Source organism: Eleutherodactylus coqui, chromosome 4, assembly GCF_035609145.1.
Source record: "Eleutherodactylus coqui strain aEleCoq1 chromosome 4, aEleCoq1.hap1, whole genome shotgun sequence".
In the NCBI taxonomy this organism is placed as follows: domain Eukaryota; kingdom Metazoa; phylum Chordata; class Amphibia; order Anura; family Eleutherodactylidae; genus Eleutherodactylus; species Eleutherodactylus coqui.
Window position 1 is genome coordinate 244,174,905 of NC_089840.1, and position 23,222 is coordinate 244,198,126.

At 44.4% G+C, this 23,222-nt stretch overlaps 1 protein-coding gene across 2 annotated transcripts in view; it reads right to left on the reverse strand.

Moving 5' to 3' along the window:
* Window positions 1–23,222, reverse strand: part of LOC136626164 (protein FRA10AC1) — a 33,778-nt gene that overhangs the window by 10,168 nt on the left and 388 nt on the right. The window contains exons 2-8 of one of the 2 annotated variants that reach the window (XM_066600973.1): window positions 20,033–20,109; window positions 11,818–11,913; window positions 11,693–11,738; window positions 6,897–6,973; window positions 5,514–5,597; window positions 4,767–4,851; window positions 3,095–3,140 (exon numbers count right to left, since the gene is read on the reverse strand). In XM_066600973.1, coding sequence (XP_066457070.1) covers window positions 3,095–3,140; window positions 4,767–4,851; window positions 5,514–5,597; window positions 6,897–6,973; window positions 11,693–11,738; window positions 11,818–11,913; window positions 20,033–20,109 — 511 coding nt within the window. Of the gene's footprint in view, window positions 1–3,094; window positions 3,141–4,766; window positions 4,852–5,513; window positions 5,598–6,896; window positions 6,982–11,692; window positions 11,739–11,817; window positions 11,914–20,032; window positions 20,110–23,222 lie in introns of those variants that run through there. The other variant, XM_066600974.1, reaches the window with a different exon arrangement.

A 23,222-nucleotide genomic window follows, 5' to 3' on the forward strand; every position in this document is an offset into this window, starting at 1 on the left:
TGGGAAGTAGACAGCTCCGTTCACACCGCAGTGGACAATTTTAGTATTACAGGCAAAGTTCCCATATACCTCAACGGGATCTTTGCTTGTAATATCATGCCAGACCACTGTAACGGGAATGAAGCCGCCTGCCTTTTAGTGTGAACCAGCCCAGGGGATCCCACTGTTAGGGCAGGCTCACATAAGCAGATGGTAAAACACTGAGTGGGGTTCTCACAAGGTAAACATTCAACCAATCTTAAAAGGGAACCAGTCACCTCCCTAAGTTATTTTATGGTGCCTTAGGGAGGTGACAGTGTCCCTTTAACAACATAGTATATACAAGCACTAGGGATTTGCCATGTGATGGAAAGACCCCTTTAGTGTATATAGAAATAGAGCGGATTTGAATATAGCCCAAATTTTCTATAGCAAATCCGCAAGAAATTCTTCACTATTTTGGGTGCAGATTTGCTGCTGCACATTTTCTTTTAAACCAAAGAATAGTCGCTTCCCCTCGCTCCTACGCCGAGGCTGCTGTCCGTTCCTTCAGATTTTGCTGCGAGTCCACGGGTAATCTGTAACAAGTGGGATCTGTTGTGATTTTTGACTTCCCTATTGAACTCAATGGAGAGAACCTGCAACAAATCTGTGACCTATTCCCAGCATTTAGAATTCGCACTGCAGGTCGATTTACGTTGCAGATTTTCTCCATCGCATGCAGAAGGAATCTCATTCACTCGGCTTGTACTGTAACACGCAGTTTATATGGCATCCAGTCAAAGTGTAATTCTATGACCCATATTCCCAGGCCCGCTGCTCAGCACATGGCATCACTGATCTCTGTGGGAAGGCGACCAGTCTTTACACAATGACATAAGACCATCTTAGAACGCTGAGCTCTGGATCTTTCATCTAAGACAATCCCCCCAGCAAACACATTGTCTCCTCTGACATAGAAGACTCCGTCACATAACTGATCTCATTAGGGTCAGGAAACCAATGTGCGCACGTGTCTAATCAGTGAAGTGTGTCAGCAGGGAAGGTCGGGTGCAGCTCCAGCGTCTACGGAGTATTGGGGTGCGCGTTTCTGCAGTACATGCACGGACTTCTGCAGCGTTCATTTAGATATATGGAAGAGGTGTTAAATTTTCGGCAACCAATCTGAACAGATCCTTAGATTTAAAGAGTTATTAAAACGTCTAGTTGTTTATTTGTTGCATCCGAGTAAGGAAAAGCGTTGGGACAACCAATAAGGATGTTCCAGCGATGACGTCCGGACACACTTGTCCAATGATACAGAGATATTGGGTTTGTCTCTGTAGCTGTATTCCCTCCCCTCTTACGGCACTAGTGTATGTTAAGGCTGTATAATCTGCTTAGAGCAGACAGGCACTTATCCCGCGTAACATCTGACTTATAACTACCGGACCACAATGTCAGCAGAGATTACGGGAGGTCATTAATGGTTAATGTTGAGATATTCCAGCAAGATATGTGATCATATATTACTGAGAGAGTCCTAATAAAGCAGACTATATATATTATTACATAGCAGCAAACATACATTCACTATAGTATCATTTCTTATTCAGCTGGGGGTATTGCTGTATAAGTCATGATTCTGACTACTCCATGACCCTCACACTTAGCAGCCCCCGTAGTAGTCAATATCAGTCTCATGTCTGAACAGAATCTGCTCAAACCAGAATGGCAAAACATGCGGATACAATCCTGAGATAAGAATATATTGCGTTTCGAAATTCTGAAAAGCTTCTCGAGCTAAAAACTACAAGTACTGCTAAACTATAGTGCCCTCTAGTGTTCATATATGGTAGGTATATACTATAGTTACACACTAGGCTAATTAAAGGGGTTCTCCCAGTCTGATGGCATTTCACTAGGAAACCTCACCACTTTATGACCCGTGACAGTCCGATCCCTTGGACCCCCATCCTTCCAGAGAATGAAGGAGATGCAGTGTAGGCGCAGTGCGGCATCCCCTTCACCGATTTGCCCCTTGTACATGCAGGTTTAGAGAATTATTGAATGGCCCCAGTCAAGGAAAGCCAAAAGGGAACGCAACTGTAAACCAGCTTTGCATCTCCTTCATTCTTGGGAGACCGTGGGTTCCAGAGTGCGGATCCCGACTGATCACAATGAGAGGACATACCCTAGCATATTCCTATGTGACCCAAAAAGGATTACTGTTATAGAAGAACTAATTTTCTTAAAGGAATATTCCCTAAATTGACTTTTATCACTTAACCATAGGATTGGTGACCTTTTCAAAAGTTCAGCTGGTTTGCCAAGTGTGCAAAAAGTTTGGTTCAAACTTAGTTCTAACCAAACTCAAAATTCACCAACACCCCTAAAACTGGTGTTGAACATTGTCGAAGAGCCATAAAAGCCCTGAATAACAGAAGGAGGAAGAAATCAATTTTGGTGGGTTCGGCTGAGACAAATCGCCCGTTTGTGCCGGACTGAACTTTTAGGCAAGGGGGTTCAATGGCTTCCTTTCACGCAACACTACATAGAATAGCTGACAAAAGTCTGATCAATGGGGGTCTCCCCCCAAAAGACCTCCACTGAGCTGGAGAACAGGAGTTTTGGGCCCCCCTCTCCTCCTTACTATGGCGCAATACACCCCATGCAGTCAGGAGGAGACTGAATGGAGAGGTGGTTGAGGAGGCCTGGTGCCACTCCATTCATCTCCAATGGGACTGCTGAAGATAGCCAAGCACTTGTACCTGGCTATTCCCATTAGCCCCATTAAAATGAAGCTAGTGGCGCTACGCATGCTTGGCCAGTGCGCCACCCAACCTTGTCCTCACTGCAGGGGGTGCAGTGAACTCGCAGTGAGGAGAAGAGGGGTCCCAGACCCCCTTTTCTCATGGTTTAGTGAGGATCTCAGTGGCAAGACCCCTGTCGATCAGACGTTTATCACTTATCCTATAGAGGGGACATAAAAGTTAATTTTGGGACTATCCTTTTAACAGAAAGTTACACCTGCTGTCTGTTTGAGAATGCCAGAGAGGTGAAATATAACACATGAGGGCAATCCTGTAGTTCCTCCACACCTTATGCAATAGAGACCATATAGTAAGATAAATACCTTTCCCAGAGACCACTTCTTTTTCCACTCTCCATCGAAACCCAAACTGTAGCAAATAAGAAAGAAGCGTGTCAGAGACCCCCAAAGACATAAGTGTATGCCGTATACATAATTAGAGGCTCAAGAACACAGAATGACACACTAGACGCCTAACTAATATCTGGTGGAGAGCAAAAATCAAACAAGAACAGGAAAATTACAAAATTATGAGGAGATCCAATATACGACATGAGACACCCCAACTAGTCGGACCTACAATATGGACCAGTCTACTGGATATGATAATCATTAATTCCTAATCACGGCTGCAGTATAATACATATACATTGCTCTACAAGCAGCACTACATTCAGAAGATGCAGAGTACATTAATCATTCTCCTTTTAGTAAGTGATGCCATATACTGCAATTCATGTAATTACTGGCTGGCTCTGGTCTTCTAAGTGCAGCGTATCCTGATAGCGGCATTCATCCCCGTACACACACAGTCCAGTTAGTCAATCTGTAGCGGGCGGCAGGGAAGGCAGCTACATGAATTACAGTTTCGGCGGCATTCAGGCTACTTTTGTATATTTTACAACAGAAATCTGTATCAGGAGGATTTCCCAATATATTTCATGTATAGCCATTCAGTGCCATGTGTTACTTCAGGATAGTAACTGGAGCTGAACTATAGTCACAGATCACAGCTAAAGAGCAGCAAGGAAAATAGATAGCCGGCAATATCCTCCCTCGTCGCTACTGGTTTACTGTATATTACAATTTTGAGCTGCTGACTGGATGGTCATTTGAGAACCTCTTAATATTAAGAGACCATATGTCACAGTCCTTTAACAAAACAAATGTAAAGCAAATAGTTGAAGGGGTTCTGTCATTCGGAAAAAAAAAATCAATTCTTACCTATTCTTCCCCAAGCAGCCTTCTTACCAGATCATCTCCTCCCTGATCTTCTCCTGGCTCCTCCAGTCCTCCTCGGGTCACCTCACCTCCAGCCGGACGGATCCTCCTCTTTCTGTGACGAAGCGTACATTGCCGGCATTCTGCTTCCTGTAGGTCAGTGTACCTGGTCACTAGTGACGTAGCGTTCACTGCCTAGCAGGGGATTCCGAATCCTCGCCAGTGCAGGCACGGGGTCTCACCTCTGGTGTTCATATGGTATATATATAAACCCTCGCGGCGAGACACTGCGCATGCGCAATTGTGGCAATAACCCATGCCTGCAGGCTGCCGAGTATTCAGCATTCCCTGCTAGCCAGTGAATACTATGTCACTAGTGACCGGGTACACTGACCTGCAGGAAGCAGAATGCCGAGAATGTATGCTACATCACAGGAAATAGAAGAATCCGCCAGCTTGAAGTAAGGAGACCCTGGGGACTGGAGGAGCCAGGAGAAGATCAGTGAGGAGAAGATGTTGTAAGAAGAATGCCTGGGGAAGAATAGATAAATATAGAATTTTTTTTTCTAATGACAGAAACCCTTTAAGAAAATTCTTGTGAGCAGTGCACAAAAATCTATATAATAAAACTTGGGCTGCTAAAAAAAAACACTGAAAAACTAAAAAAAGAAAACCTTTGAACCTTCTTCATCTTATTAAAATAAGTATTTTCAAAACACTCCTGCATAATACATGGAACAATCCCAACAATATGGTTATTATGAATGCCACAAACCTTGTTTTCCTTGTATCTGCTGAGATCCGCTATACAATATTCCTTAAATAATTTATCATAGTATTTCTTTGCAATTCTCTTCTCCCTGTCAGCACAAGAAACACCTTGATTTGGCTGAGAAAGAACATTTCCACATTCTCACTGACAAAGAACGTTTATACGGCACTAGTAGAATTATCCGGCTTCACACGGGTCTATTTCGTGTAACTGTTCGCTGTTTGTGTGTATGGTTAAAAAAAACTTTTTTTGCTACCGATATGAAATAAACATTATAAAAAGTGCAGGCCGCAAAGAAAAAACGGTTTGGTTGTTACACACAGAAATTTGTCGTCTCATGAGGGGCGCCCCGAAAAGATTTTAATTACCGAATATACTCAAGTATTAGCCGAGTCAATAAGTTTTACCACAAAAAACTGGTAAAACTTATTGACTCGAATATAAGCCTAGCTATACTCGAGTATAAACTAGGTGAAAAAAAGCAATACTTACCTCTCAGCCGGCGTCTGTGTCCCCGCCGCGATGCTCTCCCTGGCGGTACGGCAAACTGCTTCAGACTTCTCCCCGCTGTCATCTCCCTGGCTTGGTTTTCAATTCCCCAACCGTCAGCACTGTGTAACTAAGCGCTGTGATTGGATCGAGCGCCGGCCAATCACAGGCGCCGCTCAATCAATCACAGCCATTCAGCACCTGCAAATGTTTTATAACATTTGCAGGTGCTTTTAAAGTTGGCGATCCTCTTTGACCTACCAAGTCATGTCGTCTTCATCCTCCTCTTCCCAAAGGAACCTGTGGTTTTCTCGTATAACATCCAAGTCCGTCTTACGATTCCCTCTGCAATGAAAAGAGGTAAGAGGCAAATAAAGAAGGAGATGTGTTTATAATGCAAACAATACATTCTGTGCTTGCAGGCAGTGATATCGCCTATTTTTTTGCCTCCTCTTCTCTGCTATGGCAACTTTTAGCATTGGGGACCAGCAGTCAGAAGTATTAGTAGTGCAATAAGCAATGAGTGTTGTTGTACTGCAGTATTATGTTCCTGTTGGAATTGCTTCTTGCACAAGTAGGTATAATGTAATAACATAGGGATTTGTAGGGCTGTTAGCAGAACAAAGTAGCAGTTTCTAGAAGTCCATATACTAAGAAATGACTATATGCCTTTCTTCACTTCCTTCCCGCTAACAAACAAACAGCAGAAAAGGGGGCAGATTATTAAAGTGACTTAAGATCCTTTTACATACAACGAATGCTGGGCAAATGATGCCCAACACCGTCCCTGTAATGCCCGCTCTGCACAGGCGCGAGTATCATTGGTTGCTGACAGAGCAGCCAGCAGGGAGACGGGGAGGCTGGAGGAGATCTCTGCCCCCGCTCTCCATTCAATGTAAGCAGCGGCCGTTCGGTACTGAACGGCTGCAGTTTACACCGAACGATAGTGGTTCATCTTAAGCTGCTTAAAAGTGAAGGACTGGATGATTCTCATGTAGTCGTTCAGTTTAGATGCTTTTTACACGGGGAGAACGGTATTTGTCATGTGTAAAGGGGCCTTCAAGTGTGCATAGAAGAGGTATACAAGCAAACTGCAGGATTTTCTATATTTAATGAAGACTTGATATAATTTGGGGCGTTTTCATCATTACACTCAGAGCATGGAAAACATAAAAACCACGACTGCAGTCCTGGGCAGCGACTGCTGTCAGCTCTCTGCCTGTCAGTATTCTGCCCTTCCTCTGAAATCAGAAAGGGGTGCAGAGCCGTGATGTCAGAGAAGAGGCGGAGTACAGCCAGCCAGGATCGGGAGGGCGAGAGCTGTCAGCAGTCACTGCCCAGTACTACAGTCCTGGTTTCTATGTTTTCCATTCTCATTAATGATGAATACGCCCTTTATGCAACAAACAAATCCACTGCAAAATTTGCATGTCTTGCACATTTCTGCAGCAAATCTGCAACAAAATCATCATGCAAGACATTTAAAATTATTTCACGTATATCCAACCTAAATTTGCATGGCAATTTTATCTTTCATTATGATCAATAAGCAAATATATAAAGTCTAATCTTCAGTGACCCCAAAGGAGAAATATTTACTCTCTGTATATATGATCTTAGGACTAATGGGCAGTAAGTACTTACTTGGGAAGCTGAAAGTCCTGTAGTTTTCCTCCATAATACAGAATGTAGTCATTCACAAACTTCTGATGTCTGGCAAACTTAAACACTTGAGATTAAGAAAAACACCGGTGTATGAGATTCATATTAACACTTAAAGGGGCCGTCCGGGTGTGGAATCATTTTTATAAAAATAGGTCCAAATGTGTTAAACAATAAAAGTGGCCTTTTTCACCTGTTCATTCAACACCGATGCTCCCACGGTCATCTGAGCCTTTGTTTATGAACGTCTACCACTTGACCACTGCAGGCAATGAGCCTTTTCTCCTGACATCACGGCTTCCCAGATTAATTAATTCAATACCCTTTATATGGAGAGACTTTGATCCAAGTTTCATACATTTTCTGCAACCGTATAACACTTTCATTTTCCACCAGTGTATGTTTCCAGCTCACCCCTACCAGAGCTTCAGATCTGTATGCCTTCCTTTCTTCAGCATTAGTATGTTTTTTCTGCTCTCCGTGAAAGTTCCCAACTAACTTCTGTTGAGTTAATAAAACATGTTGTCTATTTTCAGCCTCGTGGAAGCAATTATGTTAATAATAGAAAAATCTGGAAAACATCTCAATCATTAAAATGTGGCATTCCTTAAGAGTTAGGGTTCATCTACACATCGAAGCGGGGTGTACACGCCCTGAGGGTGGGCACACATGTGGCGGAATTTCATGCCACCAATTTATCATGCCACTCAGATTTTGATGCGTATCTGCTACGGGCTTACTGTGGCTTCCATCCTTTGCGTTAAAAAGGGAGAAATCGGATTGGCTGGAGCAGTGCTGGAGCATGAGTACTGCCACTTTACTCTTCTCTATGGACTATCGGCGATAGCGGAGTACATGTGCATTGGCTTCAATGACAGTTCCATACAGATAAGTGGCAGCATTCGTGTTTGACCACCGCTCCGTTTATCCAAGGGACCCCATTCTTGTGATTGCTAGTGTCCCAAGAGTCAGACCCATGCCAACCAGACACGTATTCCCTATCCAGTAGATAGGCCATATGTTATAATCTTGGCACAACCCCTTTAAAAGGGAACTTGTCATATCCAATAAGCTGCATAAACAAGACATGATGCTTATAGAACAGTAATTGTGGGTGTACTTTCTATACCTACCTGGCTCCCCATTCTATCGCTGTCAGCCCTGGAAGCCAGCACTCGGTCTGTGAGCGTCACTCTATTCTTCAGTCAGCGCGCCCGCGTATATTGTTCTCTATGGGAGTGCGCATGTAGGCTGATAGACCGAGCACCGACATCTAGGGGGCGACAGCGAGGAAAAGGGAACTGGGTAAGTACTGAAAGAGAAGTACAACCCCGGACTCCACGTTCCCCATCCTATGAGCACCATAACGTAGTTTATGGCGTTTATTGGATGTGACAGATTCCTTTTAAGGAGGTTTTCTGGATCTGAACCATTACTGTCCCATCCTCAGAATTACAAAAGTTGATAGTCGAAAAAGTACATTGCAAAACTGTGTAACTTGTGATTCTTTACCGAAACCCTCCTTTAGTGCAGCATAAATAACGGAGTAAGAAGCGCACAGTTCACGGTTCGGGTCACCTTGCGAGCTTCACTAGACTAAATTATGATGCGGGCAGCCGATCTGGAGAAACCACTTGACTTGTTCTTTAACGATCACAACAAAGTTTCTGTTTGAAGTTGTCCAAGAAAGCCTTGTTTGTTGGCAGTGACGTGAGTTACAGAGTAATCCCAGGCGGCCCGTGAGATCACCGAGCTCTGGAGAACATTTAATAACAGGATGTGATGTCAGCTCTATGTAATAAAATAAAAGCACATTTCTGTGGATTTTATTTGTAGGTCATTTTAGTAAAAGCAGAAAACTGAACGCCACATAATGTAGAACAGAAAACCAAGGAGTCCAGATAACGGTATGAGCAATGAGAAATAATTGGATGCAGCATAAACCCATCATGTGTAGTGAATGATTCATGGGTGATTACTGCACATCAGTGAGTACCACAGTCACACTATGCAGAGACAACAGATCTGGGGGGGGACTTGTTATTTGTATAGCGCCAACTTGTTCTGCAGCCCTTTCAGGTAATTTATTACCCCCCAGCAAGCTGGGTACTCATTTTATCAACCTCAGAAGGATTGAAGGCTGAGTCAACCTTGAGCCGGCTACCTGAGCCATGCAGAGATTGAGCTTGCAACCTTCAGGTTGTGAGCGAGAGCTTAGGACTGCATACTGCTGCCTTGACACTCTGCTCCACACGAGGCCCCTAAGATCTGTAATCCCACCCAATGAAGATGGAGAGATGTAGATAGCACGCTTGTTGGCACACTTTCAAATGCCCGAAGAGTCTGTCCTAATTAAAGGGGTTGTCCAAACCATGGCTGCTTTCTTACAGAAACAGCGCCACGCCTGTCCATGGGTTGTGACTGGTATTGCAGCTCAGCTATATTGAAGTAAATGGTGCAGAGATACAATACCACGTGCAACATGTAGACTAGTGGAGTGCCATTTTTGGAAAAATTCAGCATGTTTTTCTAGTCCTGTATGCCCGAGTAGTCAGACCCATGCACAATACTCTAGGTGATAAATGGCTGCATCGGCTAATGTACCGCTCATCTTGCCATCCGCGGTCCTATACGTTCAATATAAGACGCAGTAATGGTAATAGTTTAAAGTGAAACTTCGGGCAAATTCTTTTAATGTTATTTTAATCTTTTTGCGTGTGTTTAACATGTTATCTGCTATACTTAAGGGCCGTGTTCACATCATCATTCACCATGGATTTAATTGAAAATCTGCAGCAGACATCTGAGTGAAGATCCTGCAAGTTGTTCTGCTGCAAGGAGCAAGACTTAAGACACGAGGCCCTCATTCACACAACGAAATTTCAACACAAAATTAGGTGGCGATTCCATGTCCAAACCAGTATAGAGAAAATGTGTATGGAGAGCAGCATCAAGTAGAAGCTATTTCAGAAAGACATCCTGGAATCTTCAGGGAATCCAAATCCAATTAGCATCTTTATTGAGTTAAAAACTCCATCAGCATGAACAACAAAACTTGCGACGTTTCGTCCTATGCAAAGGACTTTGTTGCTTGACGGCGGCGGGCGGGGGAGAGCGGGGAGGAACGGAGGGGAGATCTCTCTCTCTCTCTCTCTCCCCCCCCCCGCCGCAACTCACCTGTCACCCGCGCCGGCAGCCGAACCTTTTCTTCCGAGCGGGCAGGTACTCGCTAAGAACAATGCTCGCTCGAGTAATTGTCCTTAGCAAGTATGCTCGCTCATCTCTATTAAAGATCTTTAAAATTATTAGAGAAAACCAAAAATGAGTAAAATGGTGAAAAGAAAAATCAAAAACAACAAAAAGAAAAGAAAAAAAACCAAAACACGCACAAATTTTCCCAGTCACATCAAAAAAATGCAAGTAAAGAAAAAATAAAATCACTATCACTGCAAGTCCAATTTATTAAAATATACTATTAATCCTGAATTGTGAACGCTGTTAAAAAAAAAAACAAAAAAAAAACACAAACACCACACAACACAAAAATACCGTAATTGCTCTTTTTTGGTTACTTATTTATGTAATTGTGTTTTTTTACTATCTGTGTCCCCCATGACGTCATATAAGACCTCTGGGGGACATTCACTTTTTTTTTTTTTTTAAACTTTATTTGACACTTTCCCACTATAGCTAGGACGTCCATAGGAGCCCTAGTTATAGGGGAAAGCAACCCCTGTGGTGACATTAGTCACCTGCAGAGCTGCCAGGGTCTAGTCTGACCCTCCAGCTCTGCAGTAGCAGGGAATCCCGGGAGGTCACATGACCCCCCGAGGCTCCCGTAGTGAAAGTACTTCTTACTTTCACTTTGCCCATACAGTGCTCATTGAGCACTGTATATCGAGGAAGCAGAAGGCAGAAAGGGTTAAAAACCCCTCCTGCCTTCTGCTCCGGGTTATCAGCTGTCACTAACAGCTGATAACCCGTTCCTGCCTCTGACTGATTGCAGAGCAGGAGACTTAGAGCACCGCCATATTTTTACTATCGGTGGTCCTCTAAGCCCAGGACCAGCCGCCGTATATATACAGTGGCTGGTCCTAAATGGGTTAAAAAAAACTATATAAATTTGGTATTGTCATAAGCACACAGACCCACAGCATAAAGATAATATATCATTTTTTTTTACCATGAACTTCGCAAAAACCACCCCTCCAAAAAATGTTGCAATTCCGTTTTTTCCCCCCATTTCATTCCACTTTCTAAAAGTTTTCACTGCATTATACTTTACATTAAATTGTATCACTGAAAAAACAAGCCCTCATGAAGCTATGTCAATGAAAAACAGCAGAAAAAGGGCTGCAATGGGAAGAGGTTAATGATGGGTCCCCTATACTTTATACAGCGACGCAGAATATGTTGGCATTCTATAAGTGGACAATAAATGAATAAATTCGTCTTGCTTTGGGATAAGAAGCAACATTCTAGATTCATAACCGTAAATGCAGATCCACGTCTTAGGGGAGCACTCAATATAGCAAATCCAGACAATATAATCGGATTCCACTATCCGCCTGCACATTTATTACATTGTGGCTCTGGATATAATTACTAGTCATTTTAATTATTTATGTTGTGAAATCTCCTTGATCTGCAGCATTTTGTTACATAATCACGAGCGGCACTTCCTATAATTATCAGCAGTCACAACACTGCGGGTGGAAGCTTTAATAAAGCCTGTGGAAGTAATTATTAGAGTCCCCAGAACGGCTGACAAAGGATACGGCGTCCATAGAGATGAGATGGAACCGCTGGTTTCGTGCTTCCTCCCTTATGCAGAGGAGAAGACATCATTTAGTACATCAACTGCAGGGAATGAGTAACGGATGAGAAAAGGCTCAGGCCATACCTGTCCCATTCCTGCTCCGCCACCTGTCTGTGCGCCACCTTCCCTCCTTTCTCCTTCTTGAAGGGCTTTCTAAGCAACTCCTCATCTTCTTTTCTTCTGAAATAAAACAGTATAGAACTATTTAATGAATGGACAATAACAAAATTCGCACATTTTTATGCATTTTTCACGGCGTTGTCATTGGATCATATAGCTTTTTTTCCCACTAATTTGTAATAGCTGCAGCCAGATGTGGCTTTAAATCTCCGGCGCTCCACGGAAATGAAGGGAAAGGTAGCACGCATGTTTGACCTTCACTCCATTCATGCAAGGACCTTTAGGACTATTGGGGTCCCAGCAGTCAGAACCCCATTGATCATAAAATTATGTTTATTACGAACCACAATACAAACAGGTATTTACATTGTTCCAGTCAATGCATCATGATATATATATATATATATTTTTTTTTTATTTTTTTATTTATTACACATATACATACATGCAAACACACACTTACATGTGCATTTGTAGGCTGTAATATACCCCTTGGTATCACAGTACAGGACCCACTGTGCCACTATGATATGACTTTGTGCTACTCCTGACGACAGAACCCAGGGGTCCCATAGATTCCGCCCTTTGACCCCTTCAAGCGAGATCTGATCATAGCTGCAGAGGCCCTCAGGCCGATATCCCAGGAGTAGTCGTGGTACAGTGGCAGCTCACAGACTGGTCAGAGGCACTGTGGCTCAGTACTGGAGGGCCAGGTAGAGACATATTCGATACAGAGGCCAAAGTCAGGACAGGTGGAGTTCTTGTGTAAATAAAGAGACAGGTAGAGGGTCAGGACAGGCTGATAACAGGCAAAAAAAGAGGTTAAAAGTTGAGGCCAGGACAAGAGAATACAGGAAACAGTGAACGGGCATCAGTCAAAACCAGGAATAAAGAAGAATCCAGTAGTACCTTTGAAGAACCAACAGAATCTGTTCAGGCACCTCCAAGGAATGCCCGAATTGGATAGGGACGGAAAAGCGGGGTGCGTACTGCCCCTTTAATAGGCGGGTTTGTACCTGACAAACCTAAGGGATGGTACTGGAAGGGGAAGGGACGTTACAGCGTTTGCGGCACAGAAGCAGGAGGGGATGTTGATGGCTGTAACCAGCGGCTTCCCTTCTTGGCCAATGCAGTGGAGGAACATGTTGTTCTTTCCAACAATTTACAACAATGCCAAAAAGTAGACCTATTGATCTCTGATTCAGCAGATTTCATCAATGGCAGTATAGATGAGCGAGTATACTCGCTAAAGGCAATCGCTCGAGCGAGCATTGCCTTTAGCGAGTATCTCCCCCGCTCGAGACTGCAGGTTCGGGTGCCGGCAGCGGGCAGGGAGCTGCGGGGGAGAGCGGAGCGGAACGGAGGGGAGATCTCTCTCTCTCCCTCTCCCCCCCCCCCCCCCCCCCCGCTCCCTCCTGCTGACAGCCACTACTCACCGCTCCCCCGCGCCGGCACCCGAACCTTCAGTCTCGAGCGGGGGAGATACTCGCTAAAGGCAATGCTCGCTCGAGCAATTGCCTTTAGCGAGTATACTCGCTCATCTCTAAATGGCAGTAAAAGGTTATGTCTTGGGGTTCCATTTTTGGAAGCACAAAAGGAACCCCTGATCATGTGGAAAAAGGAGATGTGAACAGGCGCTAACAAATGCAGATTTTGACGCTAATCCGCTGCCGGACACGTGACCATAGCGGAGTAAGCACACAGCTGCTGAGCTATAATGAAATCCCTTCCTGTATGGACCTCTGTCCGCAGAGACTGATACAAGAAGCTACATATAGCATTAATCTATAGACTCTGTATAGGTGTATATGCAGTCACTGAGCCCCATGTACAAATCTGCACTGTATCTTGCCTCTCGCTGCATATTGACAAGTGTATGCGCCAGACTTTAGGCACATCTGAAGTGAACAGAGCCTAGTAAATAAAGTAACATAACACATATAATCTATAAAAAATACATCCTAATCATTCCATAACCGCCAATCACAAGAATATTTCACATCTTGGACCAACGTCTCTCCTAGGCAGCTGATGATCGCGCCGCAAACTAATGGGACTTAATTGGTGACCAATTTAGAATTACAAAACATAATTAATTTTTTTTCTAGTAAGTAACAAAAGTGTAATTGACAAAACCCCAAAAACTATTTATGTGGTTTGGATTCTGTCAGGATAACAGATCCCCGAGGTGCATTAGTAACCACAAACCTAATTATGAAACCGAGAAGGTACAGTACGCACCAGAGAAGGCTTCAACGTTCCCTGTCCCCTGTTTGGCGCGGCACAACTCATCATCATCTTAAAGTGTACAGATCTGGTCAACGCCACCGGCGGCGCGAATATTAAGGCCCCATGTAAAAGATCTCCTGAAAAAAAGTGAAACTAGTCGACATAGTCATATGAGAACTTGTTCCATTTTTTTAATGGTATCATTTTGGGGTACATCTAATGTACTGTATAAGCTGTTTTTTTTTTTTGCTACTTTTTCACATTAAAAAAAAAATATTTTTTTCTTTTGACGCATTCAAGGAACCTATTTTTTTTAGTATTTTTATTTTTATATGTCAACGGCGCTGTGTTTTTTTTTTTTGCAGAACGAGTTGTACTTTTTATTGGTACCATCTGATGATTCATACAACTTTTTAATCACTTTCTGTTCTGTTTTTTGTAAGGCGAAATGTCAAAACTTCCCTTTTCAGCATATTTTTTATACTTTCTTTCATGGCTTATGGTTAAATAATCTACCAATTTTAATATTTTTCTGTGTTTTTTTTAAACATACTAAGACCTTATGCCCACGGCCGGGTCGGATTCTGCTTGTGAAATCTCGCAGTGGAATCAGACTTGGCGCCCCCTAGAGAACCCATACTCATCTGTCCGGATCCGCTGCGAGAGTGTCGGCTGGCGCGCATGCGCAGTGCTTGACCCGCCGGTGCTGGGGAATTACGCGGATTCCCAAGATCCTTCCACTGTGCCCACAGCGCAGGGTATCACAGGACGGATGGCTTCAACTAACTGCCGATTTCCGCTCGTGGGCATAGGAGAATTGTTTTACACAGCATGTCTATGGACAGACATTGCTGCAGAAATCGCGGCGGGTGTCTGACGGCGATTTCCGCAGTGATAATCCGTCTGTGGGCATTCGGCCTATGGGAGGGAAAGGTTTATTTTTAAACTTTTTACTTTTGGCCCAAGAGGGGTCTTCATAACTTTAGGCCTCCTGCAGATGGCCGGGTAGGATCCCGCTGCGAGAATTCTTGCACTGGGATGCGAGCGGTGCCCTGCAGTGCCCACCGCGGCTCACCTGCTCTGCCGCCTCCTCCGCTCTGCTATGTGCCGACAGAGCAGAGCCAATGCGTCAGGCTTCACGTTTCTGTGCGGGCCTCTGCGAGGCTCACACAGAAATAGGACATGTTGCGAATTGTTTACCACATGAGTTTTCACGCGGTCAAATCACGGCTGTCCGCATAGGATTGCATTATCTAATGCAATCCTACGGCAGTGGGCACGGGCGGAGATTTCAGCCCATGTGCAGGAGGCCATAGACTGAGAGAAGTTGATAACTTTAGATTGTATAAGGCCTGTTTTACACGGGCTACAAAATCATTGCTACAACACACATGGTTTCCAAAGGGTTCTTTCAGGCTACAAAACATCTTGTGATAGAACCTATTGGAGACCATGGGCTTCACATACATGCGTTTTGTAGCAAGATTTTGTGCCCATGTGAAACAGGCCTAATACTCTATAATACTTCAGTATTGTAGTGTATTACACTGCCTACGAGGTTCAATCAGTGGCTGAGCCTCATATGCCACCTTCAAGCCTCCAGGTGCCACAGCAATGCATAAGGACCCTGTAATCACATTTTGGGGGTCTAATGGGTGACAGAGGAACCCACTCCATCTGTCACCCTTTGAATGCCACAGTCACATTGACTGCAGCATGTACAGGGTTAAACAGCTAGGATCAGCATTTTATTTGGTCCCGAGTGTTATAGCAGATGCCAGGCTGCCATCAGATAGCCGAGCGCACGCTCTCCCTGGCATGATTCTCTGACCGCTGTAGAAAGGCGTATGGGCAGTCCTTATGGGGTTAATTAGCCTATAAATGGTGACTTTGATGCCTAAAAAGGTTAGTTTTATTCTTTGTTCACAGAGGCAGACCAGAACTGCAAGCATAAGCGGTCTCTAAAAAGGTACAAAAGACCTCCATCTTCAACGTTACAAAATATTATCAAGAATTTTGGTAGTCATGAAACAGTCAAGAACCTTCAAGGATCTGGTGGAAAGAGAAAACTGATGAAAGCACCCTACAAAAGTTAGTGTAAAATGTGGTATAGAAACCAGGTGTAACATCTAAAGAATTTCAGGCTGACCTCGAGACGATAAGCACAACACAAAACAATGTATGGTCAAGTCATCGGCAACCCAGTCTACTCTGATGTTGTTCTCAGCCGTGGTCAGCGCTAGAGGTCAAAGATGCCTAGCTGGACGGCCAGGCAGGAAAACCTCAATAGAAGTCATAGCCATGACTAACGGCGTTACTTGTGTGAAACATGTAGGTTGTTGATCATCGATGTCAGAGAAGCTGTTTTGAATTAGGTATTGTATAAAGCTTTTTTATTTTATCTTTGATGGCGGTGTGGATATTACTTTGCTTCTATTGAGCTGCAACATCTGGAGTGATGGTTTCAACCCGTACCATATGCCGCACAATAAGCAAAGCAGGACTGTATGAGCGAAGGCCAAGAAGGACCCCACTGCTTAAAGGGAACAGGTCGGCAACTGTAAGCACCATAAACTAAGTTACGGTGTTTATAGTTTAGGTGGCAGGGGGCCGTCTCCTACTCACTCGGCCCCCGCGGTGTTCTCCGGTGAAGTCAGCGCCCACAGCAGCTTCACCCTTTACAGAAAGCTGGGCGCACGCACTCTCATCGAGGTGAATGGGAGGGGAATACGGACAGCCTTCTGAAAAGGGTAAAGCTACTGTCTTTGTCGGAGAACGCCACAAGAACGAAGTGAGGCAACTATTCGAGAAAGTGAGCAGAGAGCCACTAGTCCTGACACCGGAACTGGCGTTGTTGTCCATTCACTGCGGCGACGCCTCGTCACTCAAAACTGGATTATTGAAATTCTTTATCATGGCAACGAGGCAGGCAATGCCCAGGTTCTGGAAGCAGAGGATAGCTATACCCAGGAGTGCGTGGGTGCAGGCAATGGACAAGATTAAGTGCATGGAGGGGCTTAGGCTTGTGGACGATGAAGCGGAGTACGAGGGCTTCTACTGCACGTGGGCTGTTTGGACAGATATCCGGAATACCCCCATACTCACCAAATGGCTACAAGCTGGCACTTGTGGGTAAATTGATCAAATACTATACAGAGGTGGCTGCCCAGGAGTCACTACCTGGACAACCCCCCACCTCTTCCTTCTCTTTCTTTCCCTATATGTGTTGTAGTTTGTTATGTTATTGGTTAGAATTTAATGCTTCTAATTGGGGCTTATAACTCTATTTAGTAAAGCCTATTCACTAAAGCTCTATAATGCCACTGATACTCTCAATTTATTGCATATGATGTTGACAGAAAATTATCAAAAATTTATTGAACAAAAAAAAAAAGCTACGGGTTTTGAAAAGTGGAAATGAAAATCCCCCCAAAAATTGTTGTGTCCTTAGAGCCAAAATAGGCCATTGCCTTAAGGGGTTAAAGAAAGGCATAAAAAGAGCTCCTGAACCTCGCTAAAACGTTACATACAAACAAAAACCACAACCCTCCTGGGAAAATGTTCTATGGACCGATGAAACTAGAGCCCGTCGGCAATGCATTCCAGCATTATGTCTATAGACGACATAAAGCCCATAAGGAGATGTACACGGCACCCGCAGTGTAACATGGTGGGGGGACCCATAATGTTATGGGGCTGCTTCGCTTCCTCTGGGACTGGAGGCCTTGAATGTGTTACAGGAACAATGAAATCAGAGGCTTATAAGAGCATTTTAGAACAAAATGTGCCACTAAGTGTTAAAAAAAAAACGGTTTGAGTGAAACAAAATGGGTCCTACAACATGATAATGGCCCAAAGAACATGTACAAAAGTACATAAGAATAGCCAGCAATGGCTTCTGTTATCATTCCAACTGAAAAACCTTGGAGCTGAGATCTGCTGTTGGGGAAAGGAACCCTGCAAATATTCAAGGGCTTGAGAGAATTGTAGTGGAAGTAACCAGCACAGACGGGTGCAAGAAGCTCACCGATGGCTGCAACGTTTGGAGGACATCACCGTTGCCTAAGGTTGTGTGCAACCTATTGTTGGAGGCGACTTTAACCCTGTCCATGTCATATATTAAATGTAATCTTTATACAGTACATATGGTGACCGACGGACTTGTTTATTGAATGTGCTATTAAATATTCTAATGATACAAGGTTAGTACAAATCCACTTATTGGTTTTTTTCATACTTAGCAATCAAGAAGGCCAATAATGTTGACCGCAGCTGTTAAAAGGGGTGTCCTAAGATATAAACCTATCGGATAAGGGGCTGATCAGTGCGGTTCTGACCCGCTCACAGGAACATGTGTTTGACATACGGACATCGGAAGTGTGGCCCAGCCTGACTGGGGGTCTCCGGACCTGAACTGGAAACATTATATTTGCAGGCCTGCAGTCAGGCTGGGGCTCACTTCTGATGTCCGTATGTGAAAGATATGCCGCAAATGTCAGTGATGATTACCGTCTCTCGCAGACTCGCTGTATTGGAGATCAGGTTTGAAGAACTGGCCTCATTCCCAGAGGAGTTGTCTGGATGGAACAGTTCCTTTTAAAAGATAGAAATATGTCCTCTTTTCACAGGAAAGAGAACAAGAGTCTCATTAATAGGGGTCCGACCCCCCCACCATTGATGAGAATGGGTCACATGTCCTTCTCTATGAATGGAGGGTCAGCCAAGCATATACGCTGATTCTCCATTCATCACTATGAGACTGCTAAAGAGAAGTACATGGCTGGGCATCTCTGGCAGTCCTATACAGATGGAGTGGCAGTGTACAAGCATAATGTTTGCAGTTCAGGTCCGGAGAGGCACAGTCAGGCTGGGATACACTTCCGATGTCCGTATGTGAAACACATGCCGCAAACGTCAGAGTGGTTAACCCCAAATAGCGGAGCGGAGCTGTCCTCATACTAAGCTACCCTTATATAGCGCAGCATGGTCTAAGGACAGACTCTACAAAAAGCTCAGATTAGAAGAAGTTTGCAGTAATGAGAAACAAAGTGAAGAAAATAGTCTGTGCGTCGCCTGATCCTTTAAGTGATCGTCCCACCAGAGACAACCCCTTCAAGCATGCAACAAGCAGAGGTGAACAGCTAATCACCCCCAGTTCTGCTCCTGGTAAGCCTTTTAGATGATTGGCTGTCCTTGTAATACAAGAAACGGCTCAGAGTCCACCTGAATGGGAGTCGCTCTGCAAACAGTTCCAGCTCATAGAGGGAATCACAAGCAAGGGACCCCACAATATATTGTTCATACCAACTCGTTTTACGCACCCTAAAAGCAGCTCCTTTGCATTTCACTGAAGGGGCATAACGTAAATGGCATAGTACAGCTCTCATTAAAGTCAATGGGCAAAAAACTGTGTTTTCCCTACTACTCCCCAGTATAATTGAGTGGGCACTAAATGTACCCCTTTCAATTCCCCATGCCTTAAGGCCCATTTACGTGCAACGATTATCGCTCAAAATTCGCTTAAACGATAGCTTTTGGGTGATAATTGTTGCCTGCAAATGCTACCATCATTTACTTTTCAGCCAAACGATGATATTTAGGTGAGCATAAAATCCATCGGCTGGAGAGTAGATAACAGGGACCATATGCTGTGTTCTCCACTGGAGCGCTAATTACATTGTATTCATCTTAAAGCCCCGTGGCAGAACAATTGAGCGGAATGCAGAGAACAGACCACCTGCTGTTCTCTGCATACAGCTCCTGGAGGCTCATTTACATACAAATGACGGTAATAAACTGCTAATGGGCATTATTGCTCATTGGCAGCTTATGCAAAATGATCGCTAAAGCTGTCCATATCCCTATATTTTGATAGAATTTTGAGTGATCATTTTTGCGTGTAAATGGGCCTTTACTCGGTAACATCCATTTAGTCTAACAAGGATCTTACTGTTGTCTCTTGGTGATTGTTTCAGAGTTTCCTTCCTCATCACTAAAATCGGAGTCATATTCATCATAGCCGCGCGCCTGCAAGACAAGAACAAGAAAAAGCAAGTTCAGCATTAAAATATTCTTGCAATGAATCAAGAGTAAAATGAGATTACTGTAGCAAAACAGTGACTTAAAATTGTAGGTGGTAGGCAGTCCTTCCTGTATATACTGTATATACTGCCTGCTACGACTCCACTGAGCTGTAATTTATAAGGAGCCCTACAGTAATGGGATGCAAAGTGGAGAAAAAACAGTTGGGATTCAAGCACAAGGTAATGTTGTGTGCACAGAGCACTATGGCAGTGATACACTGCAGTATGTACCTGTATTGCACCTCATGATGCACGGTTTTACCCCCACAGTACAGCAGCATGCCCTGATATTTTCCCTTACAGGATCAAGGCAGTACACGGAGACATAGACATGGGTGAAAGTATCCCAAATACTGCCTGGCACGTGGGGTTCAGAAAATCGCAGTGACTCTCCCCTCGGACATTATGGCATATTCTAAAGACATGTCATAAATGTGCGAGAGATGAAGGTCCCCCTCTGTGACCTGCAACTACCTACAGAGGTCCCCAAATCCAGCCCCATCAGGACATGCACCGCGGCCTCTTTATGTACTCTCCACTTGAATGTGGAATCCCCCTCAAAGTGGGATGGAGGTCGGGGATTAGTGCAGGTCCTGGGAGGTGGTACCCACAGCTATTGAACATTTATGGCATATCCTGTGCATGCGCTGTAAATGTATATGGCGGAAGTACGCCTTTAACCCTTTGCTGCTGTAGGACGTATATGTGGATATAAGGGGAGCAGTTTGCACAAAATGTCATGAATGTATAGGATGTAGATGGCTGGGATCAAGAGCTGCAGCCATGTCACCCACAGCAGGAGCTGCTTCTAACTGACAGCCAGGGTCCTGCTGTCGATCCCTGCCATTAACTCCTTACATGCCACAATAAAAGGTTGATTATGACATGTAAGCAGTTAGCAGAGGTAGTGAACTCTGTGACATCAATGGCCCTCTGCCATCCAATCGCTAGACATCTGACAATGGCCTCTGGGTTTGTTTGCCATGGCGAAGCTAAGAGAGAATATACTGAAGCGCAGAATTACTGCAGTGTATTATCTCAATCATCGGATCACAGGTTCAAGTCCCCTACAGAGACATAAAGAAGGGTTAGAAGAGGAAAAAAAAAATCAAAGTAGGATAGAAGCCACTTTTTTTGCACACTTTAATTTTTTTGCCAAAAGTGCAAAAATAAATTCAGTGGTGCCGCATCGATAGTGACCCACATAATACACTGAACATACCTTTTAATCCTGCACCGCAAACACATTTTAATTAGTACAATATAAAAGAAAAAAAACACTATAGCAATTAGGCATCGCTGTAATTATACTGAAGAAGACATCTAATTTGTACTCCACCATGAATGCTGTAAGAACAACCCCCAAAAATGGCACAACTGCATTTAGTTTTTTCAGTTAACCTCTTAGAAATGTGTAACTTTTCCAGTTTATTATATGAAACGTTAAAGGGGTTGTCCCGCGCCGAAACGGGTTTTTTTTTTTTTTTAACCCCCCCCGTTCGGCGCGAGACAACCCCGATGCAGGGGTTAAAAAAACAACCCCCACAGCGCTTACCTGAATCCCGGCGGTCCGGCGTCTTCATACTCACCTGCTGAAGATGGCCGCCGGGATCCTCTGTCTCCATGGACCGCAGGGCTTCTGTGCGGTCCATTGCCGATTCCAGCCTCCTGATTGGCTGGAATCGGCACGTGACGGGGCGGAGCTACACGGAGCTACACGGAGCCCCATAGAGAAGAGGAGAAGACCCGGACTGCGCAAGCGCGGCTAATTTGGCCATCGGAGGGCGAAAATTAGTCGGCACCATGGAGACGAGGACGCCAGCAACGGAGCAGGTAAGTATAAAACTTTTTATAACTTCTGTATGGCTCATAATTAATGCACAATGTACATTACAAAGTGCATTATTATGGCCATGCAGAAGTGTATAGACCCACTTGCTGCCTCGGGACAACCCCTTTAAGGCCTCATGTCCACTAGCTAAATGGAATTGCGGATTTCCGCCGCGGAATCCGTAGCGGATTTTGCCCATAGGGAATCACTGGCCATCCGCGGTCCATTAAATTGATTTTTGCACCCGCGGATGGCATTTTAAAAGAATTGCGTTTTTCACGCGCGGGAGAAAAAACGCGGCATGCTCCACTCTGCCGCGGATTCCGCGCGGATCGGCAACATTGCTATCACATTGATAGCAATGTGTGCGGATATCTGCATGCAAAAAAAATACCATTTAAAGGAAATCCGCGGCGGATTCTGCGCTAATTGTATTTTTCAAGTGGACATGAGGCCTTAATGTTACCAATGAAGAATCCAACTTGCCCCACAAAAACAAGCCCTCATGTCGCTACGTCACTGGGGGAATAAAAAGTTATGATTATTTCGAAAACAGGGAAGGAAAAAACAAAAAACCTAAGAGGGACGCAGCCGGACGGGCAGGTTGGGTTCTGGTCACGCGTCTGTCGGCTCATTTCATTCAGGGGTTCCATCATAAATGCAGTAAAAAAAAAAAAAAGGAAACTGACGGAACTGCTGGAACTTATTGCGGTCAGCGGGTTCCGCGGGTTTCCGGAATTCTGACAGTTATTTTGTGGTTCTTCTGTTCTATAACAGAATAGAAAAGTGAACAGAACCAACGCGCAGATGTTGCTTGCAGAGAGGAGAACGCTAAACGCTGCGCTCACACGGGCGTACGCAGAAAAACACTGTATAACACAGCATTTAGCGCAGTCTGATCAGGCGTATGGCAGCGATTCTGGACTGTGAAGGACAGCGTATCTCACGCACGCAGTCTCAATTGGTTTTTATTTCCCACTATGCCGCTTAGCAACGCTGCGTATAAACGTCGCACACACGCAATGAAGTTGCGTATCGACAGCGCTTATTATGCACGTTAGAGAACAGGGCCGTATCGCTGTACCATACAGCTCGCTGCGCTTTTTTACGCAATGCATACATGCGAATATGAATGGATCAATGAAAACCAACATCCTCCCATTGCATCCGGTCACCGCGTACTATGTGCGTATGATACGCGATTATATTACGCTGGTGGGAGCCTG